The 24,660-nt window shown below is 58.1% G+C and overlaps 3 protein-coding genes across 5 annotated transcripts in view; all 3 read left to right on the top strand.

Annotated features, from left to right (window-relative positions):
• Positions 1-13,059, top strand: part of Ushbp1 (USH1 protein network component harmonin binding protein 1) — an 18,425-nt gene extending 5,366 nt beyond the window's left edge. For all 3 annotated transcript variants that reach the window (XM_052752515.1, XM_052752513.1, XM_052752516.1), the window contains 8 exons: positions 7,498-7,631; positions 7,771-7,911; positions 8,238-8,396; positions 9,349-9,598; positions 10,824-11,051; positions 12,081-12,166; positions 12,322-12,444; positions 12,605-13,059. In XM_052752515.1, coding sequence (XP_052608475.1) covers positions 7,498-7,631; positions 7,771-7,911; positions 8,238-8,396; positions 9,349-9,598; positions 10,824-11,051; positions 12,081-12,166; positions 12,322-12,444; positions 12,605-12,782 — 1,299 coding nt within the window. In that variant the 3' untranslated portion in view covers positions 12,783-13,059. The remainder of the gene's footprint in view (positions 1-7,497; positions 7,632-7,770; positions 7,912-8,237; positions 8,397-9,348; positions 9,599-10,823; positions 11,052-12,080; positions 12,167-12,321; positions 12,445-12,604) is intronic.
• A 3,098-nt stretch (positions 13,060-16,157) lies between these two features.
• Nr2f6 (nuclear receptor subfamily 2 group F member 6) lies at positions 16,158-24,388 on the top strand. Its single transcript, XM_052752511.1, has 4 exons — positions 16,158-17,031; positions 19,870-19,964; positions 21,925-22,449; positions 23,728-24,388. The coding sequence occupies exons 1-4, from the start codon at positions 16,751-16,753 to the stop codon at positions 23,997-23,999; spliced, it is 1,173 nt and encodes a 390-aa protein (XP_052608471.1). The 5' UTR covers positions 16,158-16,750; the 3' UTR covers positions 24,000-24,388.
• LOC128119224 (uncharacterized) lies at positions 17,038-19,009 on the top strand. The gene is made up of 2 exons (XM_052752512.1): positions 17,038-17,928; positions 18,829-19,009. The coding sequence occupies exons 1-2, from the start codon at positions 17,172-17,174 to the stop codon at positions 18,909-18,911; spliced, it is 840 nt and encodes a 279-aa protein (XP_052608472.1). The 5' UTR covers positions 17,038-17,171; the 3' UTR covers positions 18,912-19,009.
• Positions 24,389-24,660: the final 272 nt, after the last annotated feature.

The raw sequence follows: 24,660 nt of genomic DNA, 5'->3' as shown, positions 1-24,660 counted from the left end.
GTCACCACAGTCACCACACGGTCACCACACGGTCACCACAGTCACCACAGTCACCACACAGTCACCACAGTCACCACAGTCACCACACGGTCACCACACGGTCACCACACAGTCACCCACAGTCACCACAGTCACCACAGTCACCACAGTCACCACACAGTCACCACAGTCACCACAGTCACCACAGTCACCACAGTCACCAGTCACCACACAGTCACCACAGTCACCACACAGTCACCACACAGTCACCACAGTCACCACAGTCACCACACAGTCACCACAGTCACCACAGTCACCACAGTCACCAGTCACCACACAGTCACCACAGTCACCACACAGTCACCACAGTCACCACAGTCACCACAGTCACCACAGTCACCACACAGTCACCACAGTCACCACACAGTCACCACACAGTCACCACACAGTCACCACAGTCACCAGTCACCACACAGTCACCACAGTCACCACACATCACCACAGTCACCACAGTCACCACATAGTCACCACAGTCACCACACAGTCACCACACAGTCACCACAGTCACCACAGTCACCACAGTCACCACACAGTCACCACAGTCACCACACAGTCACCACACAGTCACCACAGTCACCACAGTCACCATATAGTCACCACAGTCACCACAGTCACCACAGTCACCACAGTCACCACACAGTCACCACATAGTCACCACAGTCACCACACAGTCACCACAGTCACCACAGTCACCACAGTCACCACACAGTCACCACACAGTCACCACACAGTCACCACACAGTCACCACAGTCACCACACAGTCACCACAGTCACCACACAGTCACCACATAGTCACCACAGTCACCACAGTCACCACAGTCACCACACAGTCACCACAGTCACCACAGTCACCACACAGTCACCACAGTCACCACAGTCACCACACAGTCACCACACATCACCACAGTCACCACACAGTCACCACAGTCACCACAGTCACCACACAGTCACCACAGTCACCACAGTCACCACACAGTCACCACAGTCACCACAGTCACCACACAGTCACCACAGTCACCACAGTCACCACACAGTCACCCACAGTCACCACAGTCACCACACAGTCACCACAGTCACCACACAGTCACCACAGTCACCACAGTCACCACAGTCACCACAGTCACCACACAGTCACCACAGTCACCACAGTCACCACAGTCACCACAGTCACCACACAGTCACCACAGTCACCACAGTCACCACAGTCACCACACAGTCACCACACAGTCACCACACAGTCACCACAGTCACCAGAGTCACCACACAGTCACCACAGTCACCACAGTCACCACACAGTCACCACAGTCACCACACAGTCACCACAGTCACCAGTCACCACACAGTCACCACAGTCACCACACAGTCACCACAGTCACCACAGTCACCAGTCACCACACAGTCACCACACAGTCACCACAGTCACCACAGTCACCACACAGTCACCACACAGTCACTACAGTCACCACACAGTCACCACAGTCACCACAGTCACCACACAGTCACCACAGTCACCACAGTCACCACACAGTCACCACAGTCACCACACATCACCACAGTCACCACACATCACCACAGTCACCACACAGTCACCACAGTCACCACACAGTCACCACAGTCACCACACAGTCACCACACAGTCACCACACAGTCACCACAGTCACCACACAGTCACCACACAGTCACCACAGTCACCACAGTCACCAGTCACCACACAGTCACCACAGTCACCACAGTCACCACACAGTCACCACAGTCACCACACAGTCAGCACACAGTCACCACAGTCACCACAGTCACCACAGTCACCACACAGTCACCACAGTCACCACAGTCACCACACAGTCACCACACAGTCACCACAGTCACCACAGTCACCACACAGTCACCACAGTCACCACAGTCACCACAGTTACCACACAGTCACCACAGTCACCACAGTCACCACAGTCACCACAGTCACCACAGTCACCACACAGTCACCACAGTCACCACAGTCACCACAGTTACCACACAGTCACCACAGTCACCACACAGTCACCACAGTTACCACACAGTCACCACAGTCACCACAGTCACCACAGTCACCACAGTCACCACACAGTCACCACAGTCACCACGCAGTCACCACAGTCACCACAGTCACCACATAGTCACCACAGTCACCACACAGTCACCACAGTCACCACACAGTCACCACACAGTCACCACAGTCACCACACAGTCACCAGTCACCACAGTCACCACAGTCACCACAGTCACCACACAGTCACCACACAGTCACCACAGTCACTACACAGTCACCACACAGTCACCACACAGCCACCACAGTCACCACACAGTCACCACACAGTCACCACACATCACCACAGTCACCACACAGTCACCACAGTCACCACAGTCACCACACAGTCACCACAGTCACCACAGTCACCACACAGTCACCATACAGTCACCACAGTCACCACAGTCACCACACAGTCACCACAGTCACCACACAGTCACCACACAGTCACCACACAGTCACCACAGTCACCACAGTCACCACAGTCACCACAGTCACCACACAGTCACCACAGTCACCACAGTCACCACACAGTCACCACACAGTCACCACAGTCACCACAGTCACCACACAGTCACCACAGTCACCACAGTCACCACAGTTACCACACAGTCACCACAGTCACCACAGTCACCACACAGTCACCACACAGTCACCACAGTTACCACACAGTCACCACAGTCACCACAGTCACCACAGTCACCACAGTCACCACACAGTCACCACAGTCACCACGCAGTCACCACAGTCACCACAGTCACCACATAGTCACCACAGTCACCACACAGTCACCACAGTCACTACACAGTCACCACACAGTCACCACAGTCACCACACAGTCACCAGTCACCACAGTCACCACAGTCACCACAGTCACCACACAGTCACCACACAGTCACCACACAGTCACCACAGTCACCACAGTCACCACACATCACCACAGTCACCACAGTCACCACAGTCACTACACAGTCACCACACAGTCACCACACAGTCACCACAGTCACCACACAGTCACCACACAGTCACCACACATCACCACAGTCACCACACAGTCACCACACAGTCACCACACATCACCACAGTCACCACAGTCACCACACAGTCACCACACAGTCACCACAGTCACCACACAGTCACCACAGTCACCACACAGTCACCACACAGTCACCACACAGTCACCACAGTCACCACACGGTCACCACACAGTCCACCACATAGTCACCACACAGTCACCACACAGTCACCACACAGTCACCACACATCACCACAGTCACCACACAGTCACCACACAGTCACCACACAGTCACCACAGTCACCACAGTTACCACACAGTCACCACAGTCACCACAGTCACCACAGTCACCACAGTCACCACAGTCACCACACAGTCACCACAGTCACCACAGTCACCACACAGTCACCACACAGTCACCACAGTCACCACACAGTCACCACACAGTCACCACAGTCACCACAGTCACCAGTCACCACACAGTCACCACAGTCACCACAGTCACCACAGTCACCACACAGTCACCACAGTCACCACAGTCACCACACAGTCACCACAGTCACCACAGTCACCACACAGTCACCACAGTCACCACACAGTCACCACAGTCACCACACATCACCACAGTCCACCACACAGTCACCACAGTCACCACACAGTCACCACAGTCACCACACAGTCACCACACAGTCACCACACAGTCACCACAGTCACCACACAGTCACCACAGTCACCACACAGTCACCACACAGTCACCACAGTCACCACACAGTCACCACACAGTCACCACAGTCACCACAGTCACCACACAGTCACCACACAGTCACCACACAGTCAGCACACAGTCACCACAGTCACCACAGTCACCACAGTCACCACACAGTCACCACAGTCACCACAGTCACCACACAGTCACCACACAGTCACCACAGTCACCACAGTCACCACACAGTCACCACAGTCACCACAGTCACCACAGTTACCACACAGTCACCACAGTCACCACAGTCACCACAGTCACCACAGTCACCACAGTCACCACACAGTCACCACAGTCACCACAGTCACCACAGTTACCACACAGTCACCACAGTCACCACACAGTCACCACAGTTACCACACAGTCACCACAGTCACCACAGTCACCACAGTCACCACAGTCACCACACAGTCACCACAGTCACCACGCAGTCACCACAGTCACCACAGTCACCACATAGTCACCACAGTCACCACACAGTCACCACAGTCACCACACAGTCACCACACAGTCACCACAGTCACCACACAGTCCACCAGTCACCACAGTCACCACAGTCACCACAGTCACCACACAGTCACCACACAGTCACCACAGTCACTACACAGTCACCACACAGTCACCACACAGCCACCACAGTCACCACACAGTCACCACACAGTCACCACACATCACCACAGTCACCACACAGTCACCACAGTCACCACAGTCACCACACAGTCACCACAGTCACCACAGTCACCACACAGTCACCATACAGTCACCACAGTCACCACAGTCACCACACAGTCACCACAGTCACCACACAGTCACCACACAGTCACCACACAGTCACCACAGTCACCACAGTCACCACAGTCACCACAGTCACCACACAGTCACCACAGTCACCACAGTCACCACACAGTCACCACACAGTCACCACACAGTCACCACAGTCACCACAGTCCACACAGTCACCACAGTCACCACAGTCACCACAGTTACCACACAGTCACCACAGTCACCACAGTCACCACACAGTCACCACACAGTCACCACAGTTACCACACAGTCACCACAGTCACCACAGTCACCACAGTCACCACAGTCACCACACAGTCACCACAGTCACCACGCAGTCACCACAGTCACCACAGTCACCACATAGTCACCACAGTCACCACACAGTCACCACAGTCACTACACAGTCACCACACAGTCACCACAGTCACCACACAGTCACCAGTCACCACAGTCACCACAGTCACCACAGTCACCACACAGTCACCACACAGTCACCACACAGTCACCACAGTCACCACAGTCACCACACATCACCACAGTCACCACAGTCACCACAGTCACTACACAGTCACCACACAGTCACCACACAGTCACCACAGTCACCACACAGTCACCACACAGTCACCACACATCACCACAGTCACCACACAGTCACCACACAGTCACCACACATCACCACAGTCACCACAGTCACCACACAGTCACCACACAGTCACCACAGTCACCACACAGTCACCACAGTCACCACACAGTCACCACACAGTCACCACACAGTCACCACAGTCACCACACGGTCACCACACAGTCACCACATAGTCACCACACAGTCACCACACAGTCACCACACAGTCACCACACATCACCACAGTCACCACACAGTCACCACACAGTCACCACACAGTCACCACAGTCACCACAGTTACCACACAGTCACCACAGTCACCACAGTCACCACAGTCACCACAGTCACCACAGTCACCACACAGTCACCACAGTCACCACAGTCACCACACAGTCACCACACAGTCACCACAGTCACCACACAGTCACCACACAGTCACCACAGTCACCACAGTCACCAGTCACCACACAGTCACCACAGTCACCACAGTCACCACAGTCACCACACAGTCACCACACAGTCCACCACAGTCACCAGTCACCACACAGTCACCACAGTCACCAGTCACCACAGTCACCACACAGTCACCACACAGTCACCACAGTCACCACACAGTCACCACACAGTCACCACAGTCACCACAGTCACCACAGTCACCACAGTCACCACACAGTCACCACAGTCACCACATAGTCACCACAGTCACCACAGTCACCACACAGTCACCACAGTCACCACACAGTCACCACAGTCACCACACGGTCACCACACAGTCACCACATAGTCACCACAGTCACCACACAGTCACCACACATCACCAGTCACCACACAGTCACCACAGTCACCACACAGTCACCACACAGTCACCACACAGTCACCACAGTCACCACAGTCACCACACAGTCACCACACAGTCACCACAGTCACCACAGTCACCACACAGTCACCACACAGTCACCATACAGTCACCACACAGTCACCACACACTCACCACACAGTCACCACACATCACCACAGTCACCACACAGTCACCACACAGTCACCACACAGTCACCACAGTCACCACAGTCACCAAAGTCACCACGCAGTCACCACAGTCACCACAGTCACCACAGTCACCACACAGTCACCACACAGTCACCATAGTAACCACACAGTCACCACACAGTCACCACAGTCACCACAGTCACCACAGTCACCACAGTCACCGCACAGTCACCACAGTCACCACAGTCACCACAGTCACCACACAGTCACCACACAGTCACCACAGTCACCACAGTCACCACAGTCACCACACAGTCACCACACAGTCACCACAGTCACCACACAGTCACCACACAGTCACCACAGACACCACAGTCACCACAGTCACCACAGTCACCGCACAGTCACCACAGTCACCACAGTCACCACAGTCACCACAGTCACCACACAGTCACCACAGTCACCACAGTCACCACAGTCACCACAGTCACCACACAGTCACCTCACAGTCACCACACAGTCACCACAGTCACCACACAGTCACCACAGTCACCACACAGTCACCACACAGTCACCACAGTCACCACAGTCACCACAGTCACCACAGTCACCACACAGTCACCACTTTCACCACATAGTCACCACATAGTCACCACAGTCACCACACAGTCACCACAGTCACCACATAGTCACCACAGTCACCACAGTCACCACACAGTCACCACAGTCACCACATAGTCACCACAGTCACCACAGTCACCACACAGTCACCACACAGTCACCACAGTCACCACAGTCACCACAGTCACCACATAGTCACCCCATCTGCTTAGGGCCCTGAGACAGAGGGATCATGACCAATAAATTGACCGAGACCCCGTCTCTAGATAAAACAATAACCATTGGTGAGATGGCTCAGCTGAGAAGGGTACCTGCTGCCAAGCCTGATGAGCTGGGTCCACCCCTGGGACTCCTGGAAACAGGGAACTGGCTCCCACCAGTTGACCTCTGACATCCATTTCTGTGTCATGGCACACACAGGCATACATGTGTGCACACATCCCACAGGTGTGCACCCACAAACTCCCAAACCAACACCACAGCTTCAGTTGTGCCTCTGCAGTGCAGCAGATACATAACATGTTCCAAGGCCCTGGTCCCATCCCCAGCCCTGAAAAAAATGGGAGGAAGATGAGTAAATCAAGTCACTCATGTCCCCTGGCAGGACGCCCCCTTGGCTCACCCCCTTCTCAGACGCCTCCGGAGTGACTCCAGCACCCAGATCTTTGGGTGCCTTTCCACACAGCGTTCAACCCGTGAGATGCACCTCATGGAAGACCAGATGGGGCAGCTCCAGGGGTGAGTGGCTGAGTCACAGCTGCTGAGCTTTTAAGGGCACCATGCCTCGTGCCACTGGGTCCTGAGGGGGAAGCGAGGAAACTGGGTTCTGGCTCCTGGAGCCTCACTCATCTTCCCTGTTGCCTGCCTTTGGAGGCAGGAGCATTGAGAAGTTGAAGTGCTTCAACCGCCTCCTGCTGGCTGTGCTCCAGGGCTACAAGGGCCGCTGCGAGAGCCTCAGCATGCAGCTGGGCCAGAGGGAAGCTGAGGCCACAGCCCTGCACCTGGCCCTGCAGTACAGGTCTGTGCCCAATACCAATGATGGTGGTGGCTGGCAGGGGTTGGGGGGTTTGCATCCCAGGATGGCCCTATGTGCAGAAGGACATGGAACCTTCAGAAGGCACACTGTCTCACCATGAGGTCTTGTTCTGACTCATAAAGTATGCGGGGTGGGGGGCTGTCTTTCTGTGGTTTGTTGTATATTTATTTGAGATGGGGTCTCACTGTGTAGCCCAGGCTGGCCTGGAACTTGCTTTGTAGCCCAGGCTAGCCTTGAACTCACAGAGCTCTGCCTGCCTCTTACGGGGTTGGGGCTGAGTGTTGAAGCACTGAGATCCTGTCCCACAGCGAGGATTGTGAGGAGGCGTATGGGGTGCTGCTCGCTCTGAGGACGGCTGACTCAGGAGCTGAAGCCACCAAGAGTGACCTGCAGGCTGCTGAGGAGGAGGCATCTAAGCTGCTGGTAGAGAAGGAAGCGGCTATGGATGGAGAGACACCCCGGCCCAGGTACCTAAGGAAGCACAAGAGCTATGCTGGTCCATGAGGAGGGCGTGTCCCAGAGCCTGCTGCATCTGGGGTTTTAATGTCCCTGTCCCTGTCACTGCCCAGGGCAGTACTGAGTTCATGTGGGTGGCACAAGGCCTGATTAGAATAGATGGTTAAGTTTGCCTGACACCAGGCACGGTGACACAAGCCTTTGATCCCAGCACTCAGGAGGCAGAGTTTGAGGAGTTCAAGGCCAGCCTGATCTACAATGCAGATTCTAGGCCAGCCTGAGCTACACAGTGAGACGCGGTCTCAAGTAAATACATATGACACCAAATACACACTTACACAAAGCACCAAGTTGCCTCAAATAGATGCATAGACCCTGGTTTCAACCTCTAAAGCTGGGAAAGATAAACAGTGAAGAGAAAAATTATTAATGTTTGGTTTATGGCTCCAGAGGTGTCAATCCATCATGGCAACAGGAAGTAGAGAGCAGAGCTACAGGGAGTGTCCAGGGCATGGTGTAGCCCCAAAGGAAGGAGGCACTGGTGAAGCCCTGTGTGGACCTGGCAGGGTTAGCAATACACTTCTAGGTACTGTCCATCCCAGTGCCGGTGAGCTCCTGCACTGCAGAGTCTCAGCTGCCAGTGTAGCCGCAGTGTCCAGTGTGGGCTGTGCGCACACACCGCAGAATTGAATTCAAACTCCCCTGGTGGCCTAGTTACCACCTAGGCTCCACCACCTTGCTATGTATCTGAGAATGACCTTGAACTCCTGATCCTCCTGCCTCCATCTCCTGAGAGTTGGGATGATTTATATGGTGCCAGGGATGGAGCCTCACGTATGCTAGGCAGGCTCTCTACGGACCGAGCTTGGAAGATTGCCCAGCTGGCACAGGGCTGGGGTGGCTCCCCGGGGCTGTGCCTTGGCAACAGCTGTGTAGCACAGGTCTGCTTCCTGTCTCCTGCAGCCCAGAGGGGAGCAGTGTAGACAAGCCCACACCACAGGAACTGGCTGCTCAGCTCCATGGCTACATCCGGCGTCTCCGGGAACGCTGGGCTCTGGTGAAGATCCCCCCAGCACTCTGCCCTGCCACCACACCCAGGCCCACCATGCCTCATGCAGAAGCAACAGTGCAGGCCATTCTGGAGATACAGCCTGGCCCAGCCCTGCCCCGGCTAGAGAAGTCTCAGATCCAGCAGGACCTGGTGGCAACTCGGGTAGGAATGTGCTGACACTCTCACAGCACCCTTGATGATGTCATTGGAGATCAGAGGCAAGCAGGGTTTCCCTTGGATGGGCAGCTGGTTTCCTACATGAAAGAAAGTTGGAGTTGAATTTTGCAGAATGCATAGGAGTTCTTCCTCCTGATTAGGTTTTCCATAAGATTCTATAAGTTATCTTCATGTTGCTGTGATGAAATCCCTGACAGGGACAATTTCAGGAAGGAAGATTTGTTCCATCTTGACTGACAGTTCCAGGGTGCAGTCCAAGTCGTGACTGTCTGAGCCTGAGGCCGCTGGTCACATTACATCTGCATTTAGGGAGCAGAGAGAGATGCATGCAGCACCCCAGCCCAGGGGTACGGGTCCTCCCTGCACGTTACTCTAATTTAGATACTCCCTCTCAGGCATGTCCACAGGGTTGGGGTGATTTTAGATCCCATCAAGTTGACAACCAAGATCAGCCATTGCAAGCCGCTTTCCCAACAGCCTCTGCACAGGAGATGCAGAGCTTCAGCCAGGGCGAAGAGTTCCTGGGGCTGGGGGCAGGGTGGCTCAGGAGTACAGCACTTGCCTAGCGCAATGAGAACTCTCTTGCTCCCCCACCCTTTCTATAAAAAGAGAAGCAGACCTGGTGGTGGTACACACCTGTAATCAGCACGGGGAGCTGAGACAGGAGGATCAGGACTTTGCAGCCCAGCCCTTAGACTGAGCTCCATAGTGACACCAGGTCTCAGAAATGTATAATAAGCAAAAATTTAAGATGTGAGAATTGGACTGGAGAGACAGACGGCTCAGTGGTGATGAGTGCAGGCTGCTGTCTTAGAGGGTCCGCGTTCAGATCCCAGCGCCCACATGGCAGCTTACAGACATTCAACTCCAGCTCCGGGGGCTCTGTCGCCCCCTTCTGGCCCTCTTGCAGCACTGCACTCGTGTGCAAACATACAGTCACTCCAGCCCTGGCTACCGGAAACTCACTATGTAGATCGGGCTGGGCTTGAACTCACAGAGATCACCTGCCTCTGCCTCAAGTGCCGGGATAAGGTCTGCACGGTTCTGTCTGCCTGCCATAAAATAAATTTCAAACAATAAATAAAAAGATGTGAGGTCTGAGAAATTCTAGACGCTTCCACAATGTCATTTCCCGGCGGTGGTCGGGGTGTTTTCCTGGCCTCCGTGGGCACCCCCGGAGCTGACTCTCGGCCCCCCACCCCACCCCCAGGACAGTCTGGCGGACCTGGTGCTGCGGCTGCAGCTGGCGCGGCGGGAGAAGCGCGGGCTGGAGCTGCGGGAGGCGGCGCTGCGGGCCCAGGGCCCCGCCCACCTGCTGCTGCTGCAGCAGCTTCGCTGGGAGCGGGCTCACCTGGCGGGCGACGGCAGCAGCAGAGGCAGCAGCGAGGACCCGAGCAGCGAAGAGGAGGAGGACCAGGAGGAGGAGCAGCAGCACCAGGTACCCCCGCCCAACCTCGCGGCGCCTCTGAGCACCCTCCTGCCAAAAGAACAAGTTGTGGTGAAGGCGCATGCTGAGGACCCCAGTTGAATCCCCAGGGGTACAGGTCACCTAACTAAAGAATTAAAGGGGAGCGGGGGGGGGGTGGAGGGGGAGGGGAGCTGGAGCATGGCTCAGTGGTTAAGAGCACGGGCTGCTTTTGACAGGACTCGGGCTGAATTCCCAGCACCCACACGGTGTTCACAACCATCCATTGCCCAGTTCTGGACTGTGGGCACGTGTAGGCTTGCACACACTCATACACAGAAAATGAAAATAAATAAACCTTTTAAAAAAATAACAAAAATAATTAGAAATCATAAGAGAAGGGTTACTGGAAATCTTGGGGTGCCTCAGCAGAGCTGGGGAATCAGAGTCCCTTGGGGGCTCTTAGCCTCATTAATAATGTAAGAACGGATCTAACAGAAGCTCAATTTATTAGAATTTGAAAGGAAAAACCCCAGGGCAGGCGAGCTGTAACTCACAGCTCCCTGAAGGAAGATGGGGAGAGAGGGGTGTGGGGTCAGCCCGTGGTGGAGGGAGCTTTTAGCCAGTGAGGAAGCCCAGTCACTTAGGGCCTGAAGTGCAGTGCAGTGCCTGAGTCAGGCCTCAGGAAGGGGGGGACCCCCAGACCTCATGAAGAGGGTGGCATGTGCCCCATTCTTCACACTCGGACCTACAAGTTGTCTTCTGACCTCCACATGCACACTGTGGCGTTGTGCATGCACATACAACATTAATAAAAAGTCGGGCGCTGGTGGTGCACGCCTTTAATCCCAGCTCTGGGGAGGCAGAGGCAGGTGGGTCTCTGTGAGTTCAAGGCCAGCCTGGGCTACAGAGTGAGTTCTAGGACAGGCTCCAAAGCTACACAGAGAAACCCTGTTTCGAAAACAAACAAACAAAGCTCTCACTGGGATCTGGGTGCCTTCAATGTCCAGCCTGGGCTGAACACAGCACATACCTGTCTTCTCTCCTGTCCATCTCCCTTAGGGCTCTCCTGCCCTCCCTGGTGGCCAGAAGGGCAGATCGTGGGACTCTGAGACCTTATCCCAGGAACTGTCGGCGTCCCTTGCCCGGTGTGTGTCTAGGACCTGGCTGGGGGTGGGTGGCTGAGCAGGGTGGTGGAGAGCACTGTATACAGCAGATGCCAAAGCGTGTGGCTGTCTGCAGGTGTGTTGGGAGGGAGGGCGAGGGTTGGCAGTGGCTGGGATGGTCTATCGTACCCTTGCAGGGCGGCGGACCTGCGGGCACAGCTGCAGTCCCTGCGGCGGCAGCTGGAGCAGGTGGCTCAGAAGGGCCGGACCAGACGTGCTCAGAGCGCGGAGCTGAACCGAGAGCTGTGCAAGGCTCACAGGTGAGACTCGAACCGTCTTAGAAGCGTTCCGGTTCCCTCTGGGCCTCAGGATCCCCGCTTCTAAGAGAGGCAGCGGGCAAGCCCACAGCCCCTGCCTTTAGTACAGCCGGGCCTGTGCATCAGACCGGTCTCAGCCAGGAATCTCCCCTCCCGCTTGCAGCTCCCTGGTCTTGGCCTTCAGAGGAGCCCACCGGAAGCAGGAAGAGCAACGCCGGAAGTTGGAGCAGCAGGTAGCTCGGATGCAGGCCCAGCAGGCAGAGGAACTGGCAGTGCTGGCAGCCACAGCCAGAGCCCTGGGGAAGCCGGGGGCTCCCCAGCCAGGCCAGACCTTCCTGTAGGACCCGGACCCAGCTCGCACGTAACACGCAGGTGTGGCGGGGCACGTCATAAAGTGTCCTGTCGTAGGCTGGAGAGATGGCTCAGCGGTTAAGAGCATTTGCTGCTCTTGCAGAGGTCCTGGGTTCAGTTCCCAGCCTCAACGGCCACAGGCACTGGACCATCAGCTGGGAGGATCTGTCGCCCTCTTCTGGACTCCACAGGCTCTGAAGTCATGTGCGCACACACACCCACTCATATGCGTAATTAAACAAAATGAAGTGTCCTGTCGTGACATCATACGCCCTGTCCTTTGTTCCTTGTGGCCAGACCGCCTTATGAGGGGGTGCTGAGTTTGGCCAGAGCATCTTCCCAAAAGAGGACAGAGATGGGAAGGACTCATCTGGAGGCCTGTTCCCAGGGGGTGCTGGGGAGAAATCCCAGACTGCTTAGGACCTGCATTTAGAAGGAAAGGATGGGGTGGTTGCTCAGCAGTAGGTCATGTGCTGAGGGTGCTTGAAGCCTTCAAGTGGCCTCTGCCCGCCCATCCCACCAGCCTGTGCTGAGGAGGCCCTGGGTCCCATCTGCAGCCCTTACCAAGCACGTGGGAGGCTTCTGTAGAGCACCGAGGCTGGGACCAAGTGGGGAGAGTGCCTGCCTAGCATGCACAAGGCCCTGGGCTCCATCCCCACCACCACACACAAAGGGAAGTCTGTGCCTACCTGTAATGCCAGCACTCAGGGTTCAAGGCTTTCCTCGACTACATAGTGAGTTTAAGTCCAGCCAGGACCACATGAGACAGCATCTAAAAAGCAAATGAATGGGGGCTGGAGAGACGGTTCTGCAGTTAAGAGCACTTACTGTTCTTGCAGAGGAGCAGAGTTCAGTTCCCAGCATCCATGTCTGATGGCGCCTCTGGCCTCCTAGGGCGTCCACACTCAGATACACACAATTTAAAATAATAAAAATAAATTTAATGTAGCTGTGGTAGAAATCCTCTGAGTGGAGACACCTGTGACATCGAGACATTGCCATCCTGTGCTTGTGGGGAGAGGAGGTCAGGGCTTCTGGAAGGGGCTTCTCGGGAAGGAGGAATGTTTTGTGTATGTAATAGCAGCTGACTGAGTAGCCGTGAACCGGCTACACCCCTCGCCAAGGAGGCTGGGATGGGGTCCAGCAGTCCCCTCCAGGCTGAAACCCTAGAGGAGGATTATCCTGGAAGTGGGCCCTGCAGGCCACACCTGTGCAGGTGTGCCGAACAGCTGTCTGCCCTCAGGGGACAGCCACAGTGCCCCAGGGAGGCTTGAGTCCAAGACTGAGGCAGTCATTGGGGCTGGGGATCCGTGTTTGTCCCACACTCTCCGTGGGTTGTGAGGCAGGTCACCTTGCTGGGGTGGGGTGGGGGTGGGGGGACAGCTTTCTCCTTTCACTGCCCTCCCCCGCTATGGGTCTCTGGTTGTCTCCTGCCACCATGCAGGTCCCTAGAATCGAATCAGGTCTTCAGGCTTAGCAGCAAGCACCGTTGCCCACTTAGGACTCTTGAGCCCTTAGCCACCAGGTCGTTAGTGGTCAGCCAAGGTCGCCTGTCGGGGTGGGGGGGCCGGTTCCCAGGCTGCTCACACAGTGTCTGGCTGTTCCCACGGACGTCCCAGCAGCAGATGGGACCAGTGTCTTTGTCCCCAGGTCCTCGGCAGCCACAAGGTCAAATGTCACCTCGGGGCCACGGGCAGGGGTTATGGGGGCGTGGCAAGACCCTGCCCACCCTCAGTTGGGCCCCAAGAGTGAGGGGGTGGTGGGGAGACTGGGGCAGGGGCTGTACTGTGGTGCTCACTTCTCCCACCCCAAACTCTCCCTTAAACTAGTCTCCCCAAATCCGTTTATTTGGGCTTCTGTGACCCAGTCCCCCCTTCCAGAGCCTTCTTTTTCTACACTGCTTTGTTTCTCTGAGATACTGCTACCAAGGATTCTGGAACAGTCCAGTCTAGGACCCCTGCCCTCACCCCAAATAACCAACTCTGACCCCAAAACTATTGTATCTTCTGGGCCCACCCAGGCTTTGTTTCCACTAAAGCAGAGCTTGTTCCAATCAGACTTCTGGGAAGTCCCTGCTTGAGTTTAACCCTAGTCCTTCCTGCTTTCTGTATTTGGATCTTCACATGGTATCCAGGCAGACTCTTCTGGGCAGGTCCGAGGCACAGGGTTGGGTGCCCCTGGCTGGCAGAAACCTGAACCCCACTCTCTTCCCTTAACTCCCCCACAACCCCCATGTGTGGTCTCATCTTGTGGGGTGATTTTCACAAGGCTCTCCGGGGCAGAGTAGATGTTAGGGGGCACAGGGAGTCCCGGCCGCGTGCCCTAGTGTCCACACTGGACCCAGGCATGTGCAGGAGGCAGAACAGGCCTGGCGGGCAGAACCGTGACTCGGGTGAAAGGTCAGCCAGTTAAGGAGTTAAACGTTAACAGACCTGGAGTCAGGCCTCAGCTCCTCACCTAGGCCTCAAACGTGAAGGGAGCTTAATAAATGCTTGCCCTGGAGGTGCCTTGCATATAAAGGGAGCTTAATAAATGCTTGCTCCCGTAGAACTTGGGTCTAGAGAGGGGGGCCGGGAGGCTCAGGGGCGTGGCGGCAGCTGGGAGGCTCCTGGGAGCGGGGGAGACATCTGTGGCCCAGCCGGTCACCAAGCCAAGCCCTTTCTGTGAAGCAGAGAAAGAAAAGGAAATGAAGGGGGACCGGGGACTACAGCCAGGGGCTGGCACGCCTTCCGGCCGCCTCAGGCCACGCTGAGGGCGCTGGGCGCCCAGCCTTCCCCCGCCCCGAGGCCTGAAAGGACAGGGGGACCCCTTGACCTCACAGCGCGGCCAGCAGGCCTCGTGAGGCCGCGTTCCCCCCACCCCCCGACTCGGGGCACCAGGTGTTCACCGGAGCGGAGCGCGCGGGGCGGGGGCGGGACCGGCCGCGGGGACTTTGGGGATGGGGGGGGGGGAGGTGGCCGGCTCCAGCTGGCAGCCGTGCGGAGCAATGCGGGGGCGCGCGCGTGTGCGGCGGGGGCGTGCCGGGTGCCGATGTCCCCCGGGGGGCGCGGCTGCAGAGAGCCGCGCGGAGCACGCACAGGCCCGGGGCAGGGCGCGCAGGGGTTAAGGCTGCGCGGCCGCGTGGGGGAGGGTCAGCCGCGCGCCCCGCCCCGCCCTCTCGCCGGCCCACGGCTCCGGGCGGCGCGCGGCTACCCCATGCCCTTATAAGGGCGGCCGTCGCCGGGGCAACGAGCGCCCGCCCCCGGCCGCGCCGCGCGCCCCCGCCCCGCCCCCCGCCGGCGCCGATGGAACGCGGGTGCCAGGCCGGCCGCAGCGCGGGGCCGGCGGCGAGCGCCAGGGCGAGGCCGAGGCTCGGGCCCAGGCGCAGGCCCAGGCCGGCCGCGCGCGCGCTCGGCGGGGAGAGGAGCCGGCGGAGGCTGCGGGCCGCACTCCCCACTCGGCTCTATCGCCCGGACCTCCGCGACTGCGGCCGGCCGCGCGCGGCGTCCGGGACTCCCGGGCTCCGGCGCGCGCTCCCGTCGCCCCTCCCCCCCTCGCCGCTCAACTTGCGGCCAAAGTTTCCCCCCGGGCTCGGGGGCGCGCGCGCGCCCTCGGATGGCGAGCTACTAAGTTGGCCTGGGCGGCGGGGCCGGGCCATGGCCCGCGCGTCCCCACCGGGTCCCCAGGACTCCGGACCACGGGACCCGGGCGCCCCAGACCCGCGCCTCTAGCGCGCCCCCCGTCGGCCGCGGGCACGCGTGGGAAAGTTGGCCTGGAACCGGCCCGACCAGTTCCTGCCGGGCGCGCGGACCGGCCGCAGGAAGTTGCCGAAAAACTTTTTTCGGGGGGTGCGACCCGAGCCCCCCCGAGCGCACGGGCTGCATGCGCGCGGGGTAGCCGGGTCCCCCTCGGGTCGCCAGGCGTGCCCGGAGGGGACGGACTCGCCCCGGGGCGCCCCGGCCCCGCCGTCCCTGGGGCTATGGCCATGGTGACCAGTGGCTGGGGCGGCCCCGGAGGCGACACGAACGGCGTGGACAAGGCCGGCGGGAGCTACCCACGCGCGACCGAGGACGACTCGGCGTCGCCTCCCGGGGTGGCCAGCGACGCGGAGCCGGGCGACGAGGAGCGCCCAGGGCTGCAGGTGGACTGCGTGGTGTGCGGGGACAAGTCCAGCGGCAAGCACTACGGCGTGTTCACCTGCGAGGGCTGCAAGAGTTTCTTCAAGCGCAGCATCCGCCGCAACCTGAGCTACACCTGCCGGTGAGCCCCACGCGCGGCCACCGGGCCGGCCCGGACCTGCTCGGTCACCTTGGGCCTGGCGCTGACCTTCCCCGCACCCGTATCCCCGCCCAGGCCACGGGCACGGCTTCGGCTGTGATCGGGTATACAGTTGGCGATGCATGCGTGCAGGTCACCCCCCCCCACCCCCGCAGGTGGTCTTTGCTCCTCTCCTTCTGCTCTGGAGAGCTGATTCTGCCGCGCGGGGAGGGCTCGTGGGTGATGTCAGGAGTGGGGACCCCCTTTCCAGCTCCCAGAGCTCCCTTTCTCGTGGAGGCCCGTCACGCGTGATGCCCCGCGGGCATCAGACGTGCAAGTCGCATCGCGGGGCTGGCGGCGTCCAGGGGCCATTGTCTGCGGCCGCGCGGATCGATCCGGCGCGCCCTTGGGTCAAATATCACTTCCAAAGTCGCCCCGGCACGGGCAGCTGGAGGGACGCCCGGGTGGCTGGGGATGGCTGCCCTCGCCCGCGGTGGGGGGCTGCTGAACATGGGGACCTGGGCCTGTCCATCAGAGGGGCACCCCATGGGCTCTGGGTCACCGGAAGCCGCCGCCGGAGGGCCAGCAAGGCCACCGGAATTGACCGCACCCCCCCACTCCGGGGCTGGTGCAGCCTTGGGGCTCCCGGACGATCCTTTAAACTTTGGGGCCGCTCTAGGAGCGAGAGACCCGTGGGAGATGCCGACCCCTTTTCGGGGCCCAGCAGGGCGTGGCCTTGCTTACTGGCAGCCGCCGGGGACAGAAAGTCCCTTGGAGAAGAGGTTGGGTGCTCAGGCCAGGGGTTGCTGACCACTTTCTGTCTAGGCATGCAGAAGCTGGGCTCTGCACCCCCAGGATCCTTCAGGGCCTTAGAGCAGGGCAGACAGCCCCGTTTCCCAGGTACTCAGAGCTGACCCCGGAGAAGTTGTAGGCTGCCCCGGGTCAACGTAAGGGTCTTGGCCCCATGGGCTTAGCAAGTGGAGCTGTGGGCGCTGGGATGTGCAGTTGGTGGGATGAGGAGTTAGTGGAATGTGGAGTTGGGTTTTGTTTGTTTTTGTTTTCTTGTTCCCCCAGAGGTTACTGGCTGATGGCCGGTCAGTTGGGGACTGCCACCGTGCTCAAGTGGACTTAGTGGGGACCTGCTTTGCTCTCCTCCTCCAGCTGTAACTGGGCCACCAGACTTTGGCCTCATTCTTGTGTCTGGAAGGAGTTGCTAGCTTTGGCTGGGTCTTTGGGGAGAACAGAGGGGGTTGGGGCAGGTTCGGGTCCCACCTGCTCTCTGGGCTCCTTAGGACCTACCTACCTTGTGTGACCTTGTGTGGCCAGTGTCCCTCTCTGAACCTGAGTGGGTCAGCAGCTATTTGGAGGGGGCCATCAGGAAATGGCCTCAAAGCCCTGGCAGGCAGAAGAGGAAACCCCAGATGAGGGGTGGCACTGTCAGGTGAGCCCACCCAGGCCCAGCCAGCAAGTGGGCGCGACATTCTGGGCTGAGAGCATCAGGGAGCCTGACAGTTGTATGATCAGGGTCTGCACAGATCCAGTTGGGAAGTTGGCCAGTATGTGTTACACTCGAGAGGCTGGAACAGGAGGATGGCTTGAGCCCAGAAGTCTGAGGGCAGCCTGGACAGCATCGTGAAGGGACAGTGCTCCTCCCCGCCCCCATCCCAAACAACAAAGATACAAAGCCAGGACAGCAATTGGAACTAGGCCATGCCTTTGGGAAAAGCATATACACTTTAGGTGCGGTAGCTGGAAGAACTTACTGTGTTTTGTGGGTTTTAATCTGTCCCAATCATGCAGTTGGAAAGGCAAGACAGAAGGCCTTCCCTGAGCAGACCTGCTCACCCACCCAGGGCCTGGCCAGTTCCGCCTGGCTGCCCTGATCCTCCACCACCCGCCTGGCTGCTGGCTTTGTTCTGGCTGTGCCTGAGTTCTCTCTGCCCCAGCTGGGCCCCTTCCTGGGGCCTTTAGAAGCCACAAGGTATGGGCTCTCCTAACCCTGGCCAGAGCACTCCAGCTGGGGCTGGAGGCTGTCCCTGGAGCCCCCCAGTACCCCTCTGCTCGGTGTCCCTGCATAGCGCATCAGTGGGTGTCTGGGGAAGGATCAGGCTGGGGAAGAAGCCAATGCCCAGCTCTGGGCTTGATTTCTTCCTCGAATTACTATTCTGTGTCTGGATGCTCCTGGTGCCCAGATTGGGCATGGCAAGGCATTCTCCAAGGGCTGACCAGAGGAAGAATCCTGGGCTTATGGAGAGAAACTGGGGGGTGAAGTTTTCAGAGGAGAAAAAGCTCTGTTATTCATTCTTTTTTAAAAGTGATTTATTTTTATTTTATGTGCATTGGTGTTTTGCCTGCATGCATGTCTGTGTGTGAGTGTCAGATCTTGGAGTTACAGACCGTTGTGAGCTGCCGTGTGGGTGCTGGGAATTGAACCCTGGTCCTGTGGAAGAGCAGTCAGTGTTCTTAACCGTTGAGCTATCTCTCCAGCCTGTCATTCATTCATTCTTATCACAGGCTGTAATGCTGGGGACACACAGTGCTATGACACCATTACAGCTGCCTCTTGGCCTGATGGTGACCAAGTAAAATGAAAAGGATTCATTCTCCATCCTTTTGAGTTTCAAATCTGTTTCACCTTGTCCTCTGCCAGAAAAGGCTTCTCCACTTCTGTGCTCTTGGGGAGCTTTTATTCAGACAGACTTCAACACCCATGCAATCCGATTCCTACACCATGCCTTTGGGGCTACCATCACAGTCTAGGGAGCCCCAACTGGTGTTTCTCAAGGGTTCACAGGCACGGAGGATGTGGGTGTCACTGGGAACCCTGGCCTCTGTCTCCAGGTCTAACCGAGACTGTCAGATTGACCAGCACCACCGGAACCAGTGTCAGTACTGCCGCCTCAAGAAGTGCTTCCGGGTGGGCATGCGCAAGGAGGGTGAGTAGCCGTGGGGTGTGGCCACAGCTGGGCTCTTTCCCTAGTGACCTCCTTCTCCCTCTCCCAACTAGGATTTTTATTTTTATTTTTTTAATCTGTTTACTCTCTGCTCTGTATGTTTACTGAAGGCAGGACTCAGATTACAGCCAAAGGCTGCCTGAGGGAGGCCCAACTGCCTGTCCCTGCCCAGGGGTCCTGGGTGGACAGACACACTGAACCACCTGGGCCTCAGATTCTGTCAGGTCCCCCAGGGGCAGCCACACAGAGCCCTGAGGGTTGGGAGCCTGGGCTGGTGGGGAGGGGAGGCTCTGGAGCAGGCCAGGGTAGCATGCCACCTGTTGCTTGCTTTGACATTGGTCACTTTCTTGCGGGGCTTCTGAGGATCCGAGTACGGCCACTGCTTAAGGTCTGCTTTAGATTGGAGAGTCAGGCATAGTGGCCCAGGCTTGTCATCTCAGTGCTTACGAGGCTGAGGCAGGAGAATCTCCAGTTTGAAGTCATAGCAAAACTTGATTAGAAAAAAATGACATCCACACACAACGAAAAACATCATCAGCCTTATCTGATGGCTCCCTTCGGTCCCTCTAAGTTTGAAGGTGGCTCCTGCCCCTTGCCCAACCTGGAGTTCTGTCCTAACTTGTCTATTAGATGGAAAGTCCTGATAGGTCTTTAATCAGAGCCTGTGATCTCCAGCCTGTCACCAGGACTCCTGCTCCCAGTGCCTTCCTGCCTCGGGGACTTTGCACAGCTGTTCCTTCCAAATGTGGGCCTGGCCCCTCCCTCTTGTCTTAGAGTTAGTTCCTGGGGTCACAGGCTTATGTCTACCTTGCTCTGAAACTGACACCCTTCACCTGTACATCTCCAGGGTCTGGCACACACAGTAGGTGTTCAATAAATGGCTCTTGGCTGGGTTTACCACCCAGCCCTTCACCCCTGACAGGCACTGTTAGAAGCAAAGTCATGTAGATTCTCATACACGTAGCTTAGTGGTCATCTGCTGCATTTGACATTTGAGGACACCGAGGCACAGAGAACAGATGGGTGCTGGGATTTGAACTCCAGCAGTCTAGACTGGAGGAAGAAGACAAGGGCAGGGGAGGAGTGGGATTTTGAGGCTTGGAACATTCTGGGCAAAGGACCTGGAGGGCTAGATGAGGGAGCAGTAGTGAGGGTGGGTCTGCATTTTGTGAGCGAAAGGAGCTCCCAAGAACCGAGGGAGAACTGGGGATCTTGTCCAGCTACAGCTATTCGACAGGAGGCTGGGAGACTCCCCATGCCACTGATATCTGTGCTGGGTCCCTTCCTGTGCTCCCTGCATCCCTGGCTCTGGCTCCAGCTGGATTGACCTGGAGTTCACCCACCAGTGAGACAGGTGTCGGCTCATTAAAGCACACTCGTTAGCAGCCTCCTGGCTCCATGCCCAGGCTGCCTTCTCCGTGCTAAAATACCTGTGCTCCTCCATGCCTCAGTTTCCTTTCCACCCCGTCCGTGATGAGGACTCAGATAAGCATTTGATTCTCTTTTCAGTGATTTTTGAAACAGGGCCACGTGTGTCCCAGGCTGGCCTCAAAATTATTTTGTACTGAGGCTGGCCTTGAACTCCTGACCTTCCTGCCTCCATACTCCAGGGCTGGGATGACTGGTATGCACCACCATGGGCAAAGGTAACAATGGCAGCCATTGCCCTTGGGGACCACAACCATGCCACTATGGCGATGTGGTCCCACAGGGGAGTTGTGAGTGGTGGGAGAAGCCAGGAACAGATCCAGTCCCCGGTGATTGACCGATGTGGCCTCCACGGTGCAGGAGAAGGGTGTCCGGCGGGTGGAGATCCTGGGGATGGGCGGCCACAGGAGCAGGCAGGGCCCTGGTGGCCAGCGCGTGTCTGTTCCTCTGTGCCGCCACACGGGGTGGGGGTGGCCCTCCAGCACCGACGCCTGACGCCGCCCTGTCTCCGCAGCCGTGCAGCGCGGCCGAATCCCGCACGCGCTCCCGGGTCCCGCGGCCTGCAGTCCCCCGGGCGCCGCGGGCGTCGAGCCGTTCGCGGGGCCGCCGGTGTCCGAGCTGATCGCGCAACTGCTGCGCGCCGAGCCCTACCCCGCGGCCGGGCGCTTCGGCGGCGGCGGCGCCGTGCTGGGCATCGACAACGTGTGCGAGCTGGCGGCGCGCCTGCTGTTCAGCACGGTCGAGTGGGCCCGCCACGCGCCCTTCTTCCCCGAGCTACCGGCCGCCGACCAGGTGGCGCTGCTGCGGCTCAGCTGGAGCGAGTTGTTCGTGCTGAACGCGGCGCAGGCGGCGCTACCGCTGCACACGGCGCCGCTTCTGGCCGCCGCGGGGCTGCACGCCGCGCCCATGGCTGCCGAGCGCGCAGTGGCCTTCATGGACCAGGTGCGCGCCTTCCAGGAGCAGGTGGACAAGCTGGGCCGCCTGCAGGTGGACGCCGCCGAGTACGGCTGCCTCAAGGCCATCGCGCTCTTCACGCCTGGTGAGCCCGCCCCGCCTGCTCACGCCCCAGCCAGGCCACGCCCCAGCCAGGCCACGCCCACAGGCTGACCCCTCCGACAGGCCCCGATAGGCCGCGTCTGAGCAGCCCACTCCCACGGACAAGCCACGCCGCTAAGCAGGCCCTGCCCTGGCGCAGACCAGGCTCCCAACCAGACCCAAGCCACGTCCCAGCCCAGAGCCACGCCCTCAAGCTGACCGCGCCCCTAGCCTGGATACTGTCCCCACACTGATCCAGGCCTCCGCCCTGAGGGCAGGCCGCACACACTAGAAGCCCTAGGACATGCTCTTCCCTCTCGGGTAACGCTAACCAACCTGGGCTGAGAGGCCACTGCCTCGGCAGGTGACATCCCTGCATCTGCCCAGCCCCTCCTTGGCCTAACACTGCCCCAGGCCTCACCCCAAGTCTCTTGCACAGCTCCAGGCCATGCTGCGGGCCCTACCCCTGGTTTGGCCCCGTCTTGCCCCCAGCTTACCCAGACAGTACGCTACTGGACTCTGAAACATTCTGGAAGCTATAGCGCAGCCAGACTCCAGGCCACACCCGGACTGCCCCCTGGGCTCCGGCATCTGTTCTGGGGAACGCCCCCTTGGTTGGAAGACACAGATACCGTTCTTGCCCGGGCAGGCAGGAGTTAGGCTCTACCCTAGGCCACACCTCAAGGGCCACTCACTCCGATGGCATGCCATTGCCATGATCGGGAGGGGCAGAGGGTCATGTAGATAGTGCTCTTTAGAGATCCCGAGATGGAACCTGTAACTCTGGTCCCCAGGACCTCATCAGAATGCTTGGTGGTGTCGTGCTGGCCTGTCATCTCAGCCTTTGGGTGGGCTGTGGCAAGAGACTAGTGAGTTCCAGGACTACAGATCCAGATACTGTCTAATACCCCACCTGAAAAAACTTTAAAAGGGATGTCCTGGCCCTGCTCTTCAAGTGGGCGTGGCTTAGAGGGAGGAGTTAGAGGCGTGGCTTGGGCCCCTCCCACAAAGAGGCAGCTCAGGAGTGCCCCGCCTTTAGGGCGGGACAGAGCCGCTCTTAGTAACTCCCATCCATGGGGTGGCTCTGAGGGTTCTGCACTGCGGCGAAGCTCGCTGAGCCTGTTCCCTCGGTTCTACACAGCTTGTCTGTGGTGGACACTGGCTTAGATATTCTCGTTCGTGCCCCTGGGTCCCACCTCTGCTTCCTCCAGTGGCATCCCTACCCCTCCTGTAGGCCTCTCGTCCTGCTTCCGCAGATGTGACTTGTCTCTTCTTCCTGCAGATGCTTGTGGCCTTTCTGACCCAGCCCATGTGGAGAGCCTGCAGGAGAAGGCACAGGTGGCCCTCACCGAGTATGTGCGTGCCCAGTACCCGTCGCAGCCCCAGCGCTTTGGACGCCTGCTGCTGCGGCTGCCGGCCTTGCGTGCTGTGCCAGCATCCCTCATCTCCCAGCTTTTCTTCATGCGCCTGGTTGGCAAGACACCGATCGAGACGCTCATCCGAGACATGCTACTATCAGGGAGCACCTTCAACTGGCCCTATGGCTCGGGCTAGTGATGGACACCTTCCAGGACACAAGGATGCTGGGACCTTGCAGGGGCCCTGGGGTCAGGGCCCCAGCTTTTCTCCTAAGACTGATTCTTTTTTAAAAGACTGTGAAATGTTTGTCTGTTTTGTTTTTTAATTAATCTTGAAACCAAAAAGAATTTGCTCTCCCAGGCCTCAGCCTTGTCCTCCTGGCAGCCCCTGGTCAGAGTGGGGCTGAGGGTCTGGAGCCAGTGTGCTGGTGACCCTGCTGTGATAGGTATGGGGCTGGTATCTGGAAGGGCCACTGCAGCTGGGCAGGGGTACTGTGGGCCGGGAGGGACCCTGGGTACATGGCCCATGATGGGCACTCTGAGATGATGAAATCATGGCCAATAATAAAGATATTCCCCTACTTGCTCAGTCTACCTTTTCTTCTGCCATGCTGGGGAAGTAACCCCAGGATCTAACCTGTACTCAGCAGGCCCCAGGGGAGTGGAAGCCATGCCTCCTGTGGAGAAATAAGCCCCTGGTAGAAGCTTTCCCAAGACATTTTTGCACTCGCTGGACCAAGTCACGCCTGAAACCCTCAGGCGTTTTCAGGGATCAAGCTACCTTTTTATTTTTTTGTTTCTTGAGACAGGGTTTCTCTGTGTATCCCTGGCTGTCCTGGAACTCACTCTGTAGACCA

The sequence above is a fragment of the Peromyscus californicus genome, unplaced genomic scaffold (genome assembly GCF_007827085.1).
Source record: "Peromyscus californicus insignis strain IS unplaced genomic scaffold, ASM782708v3 Scaffold_23__1_contigs__length_62951481, whole genome shotgun sequence".
Classification (NCBI taxonomy): Eukaryota; Metazoa; Chordata; class Mammalia; order Rodentia; family Cricetidae; genus Peromyscus; species Peromyscus californicus.
Note: the sequence above shows the minus strand (reverse complement) of the source record. Positions and strands in the feature narration are given on the sequence as shown.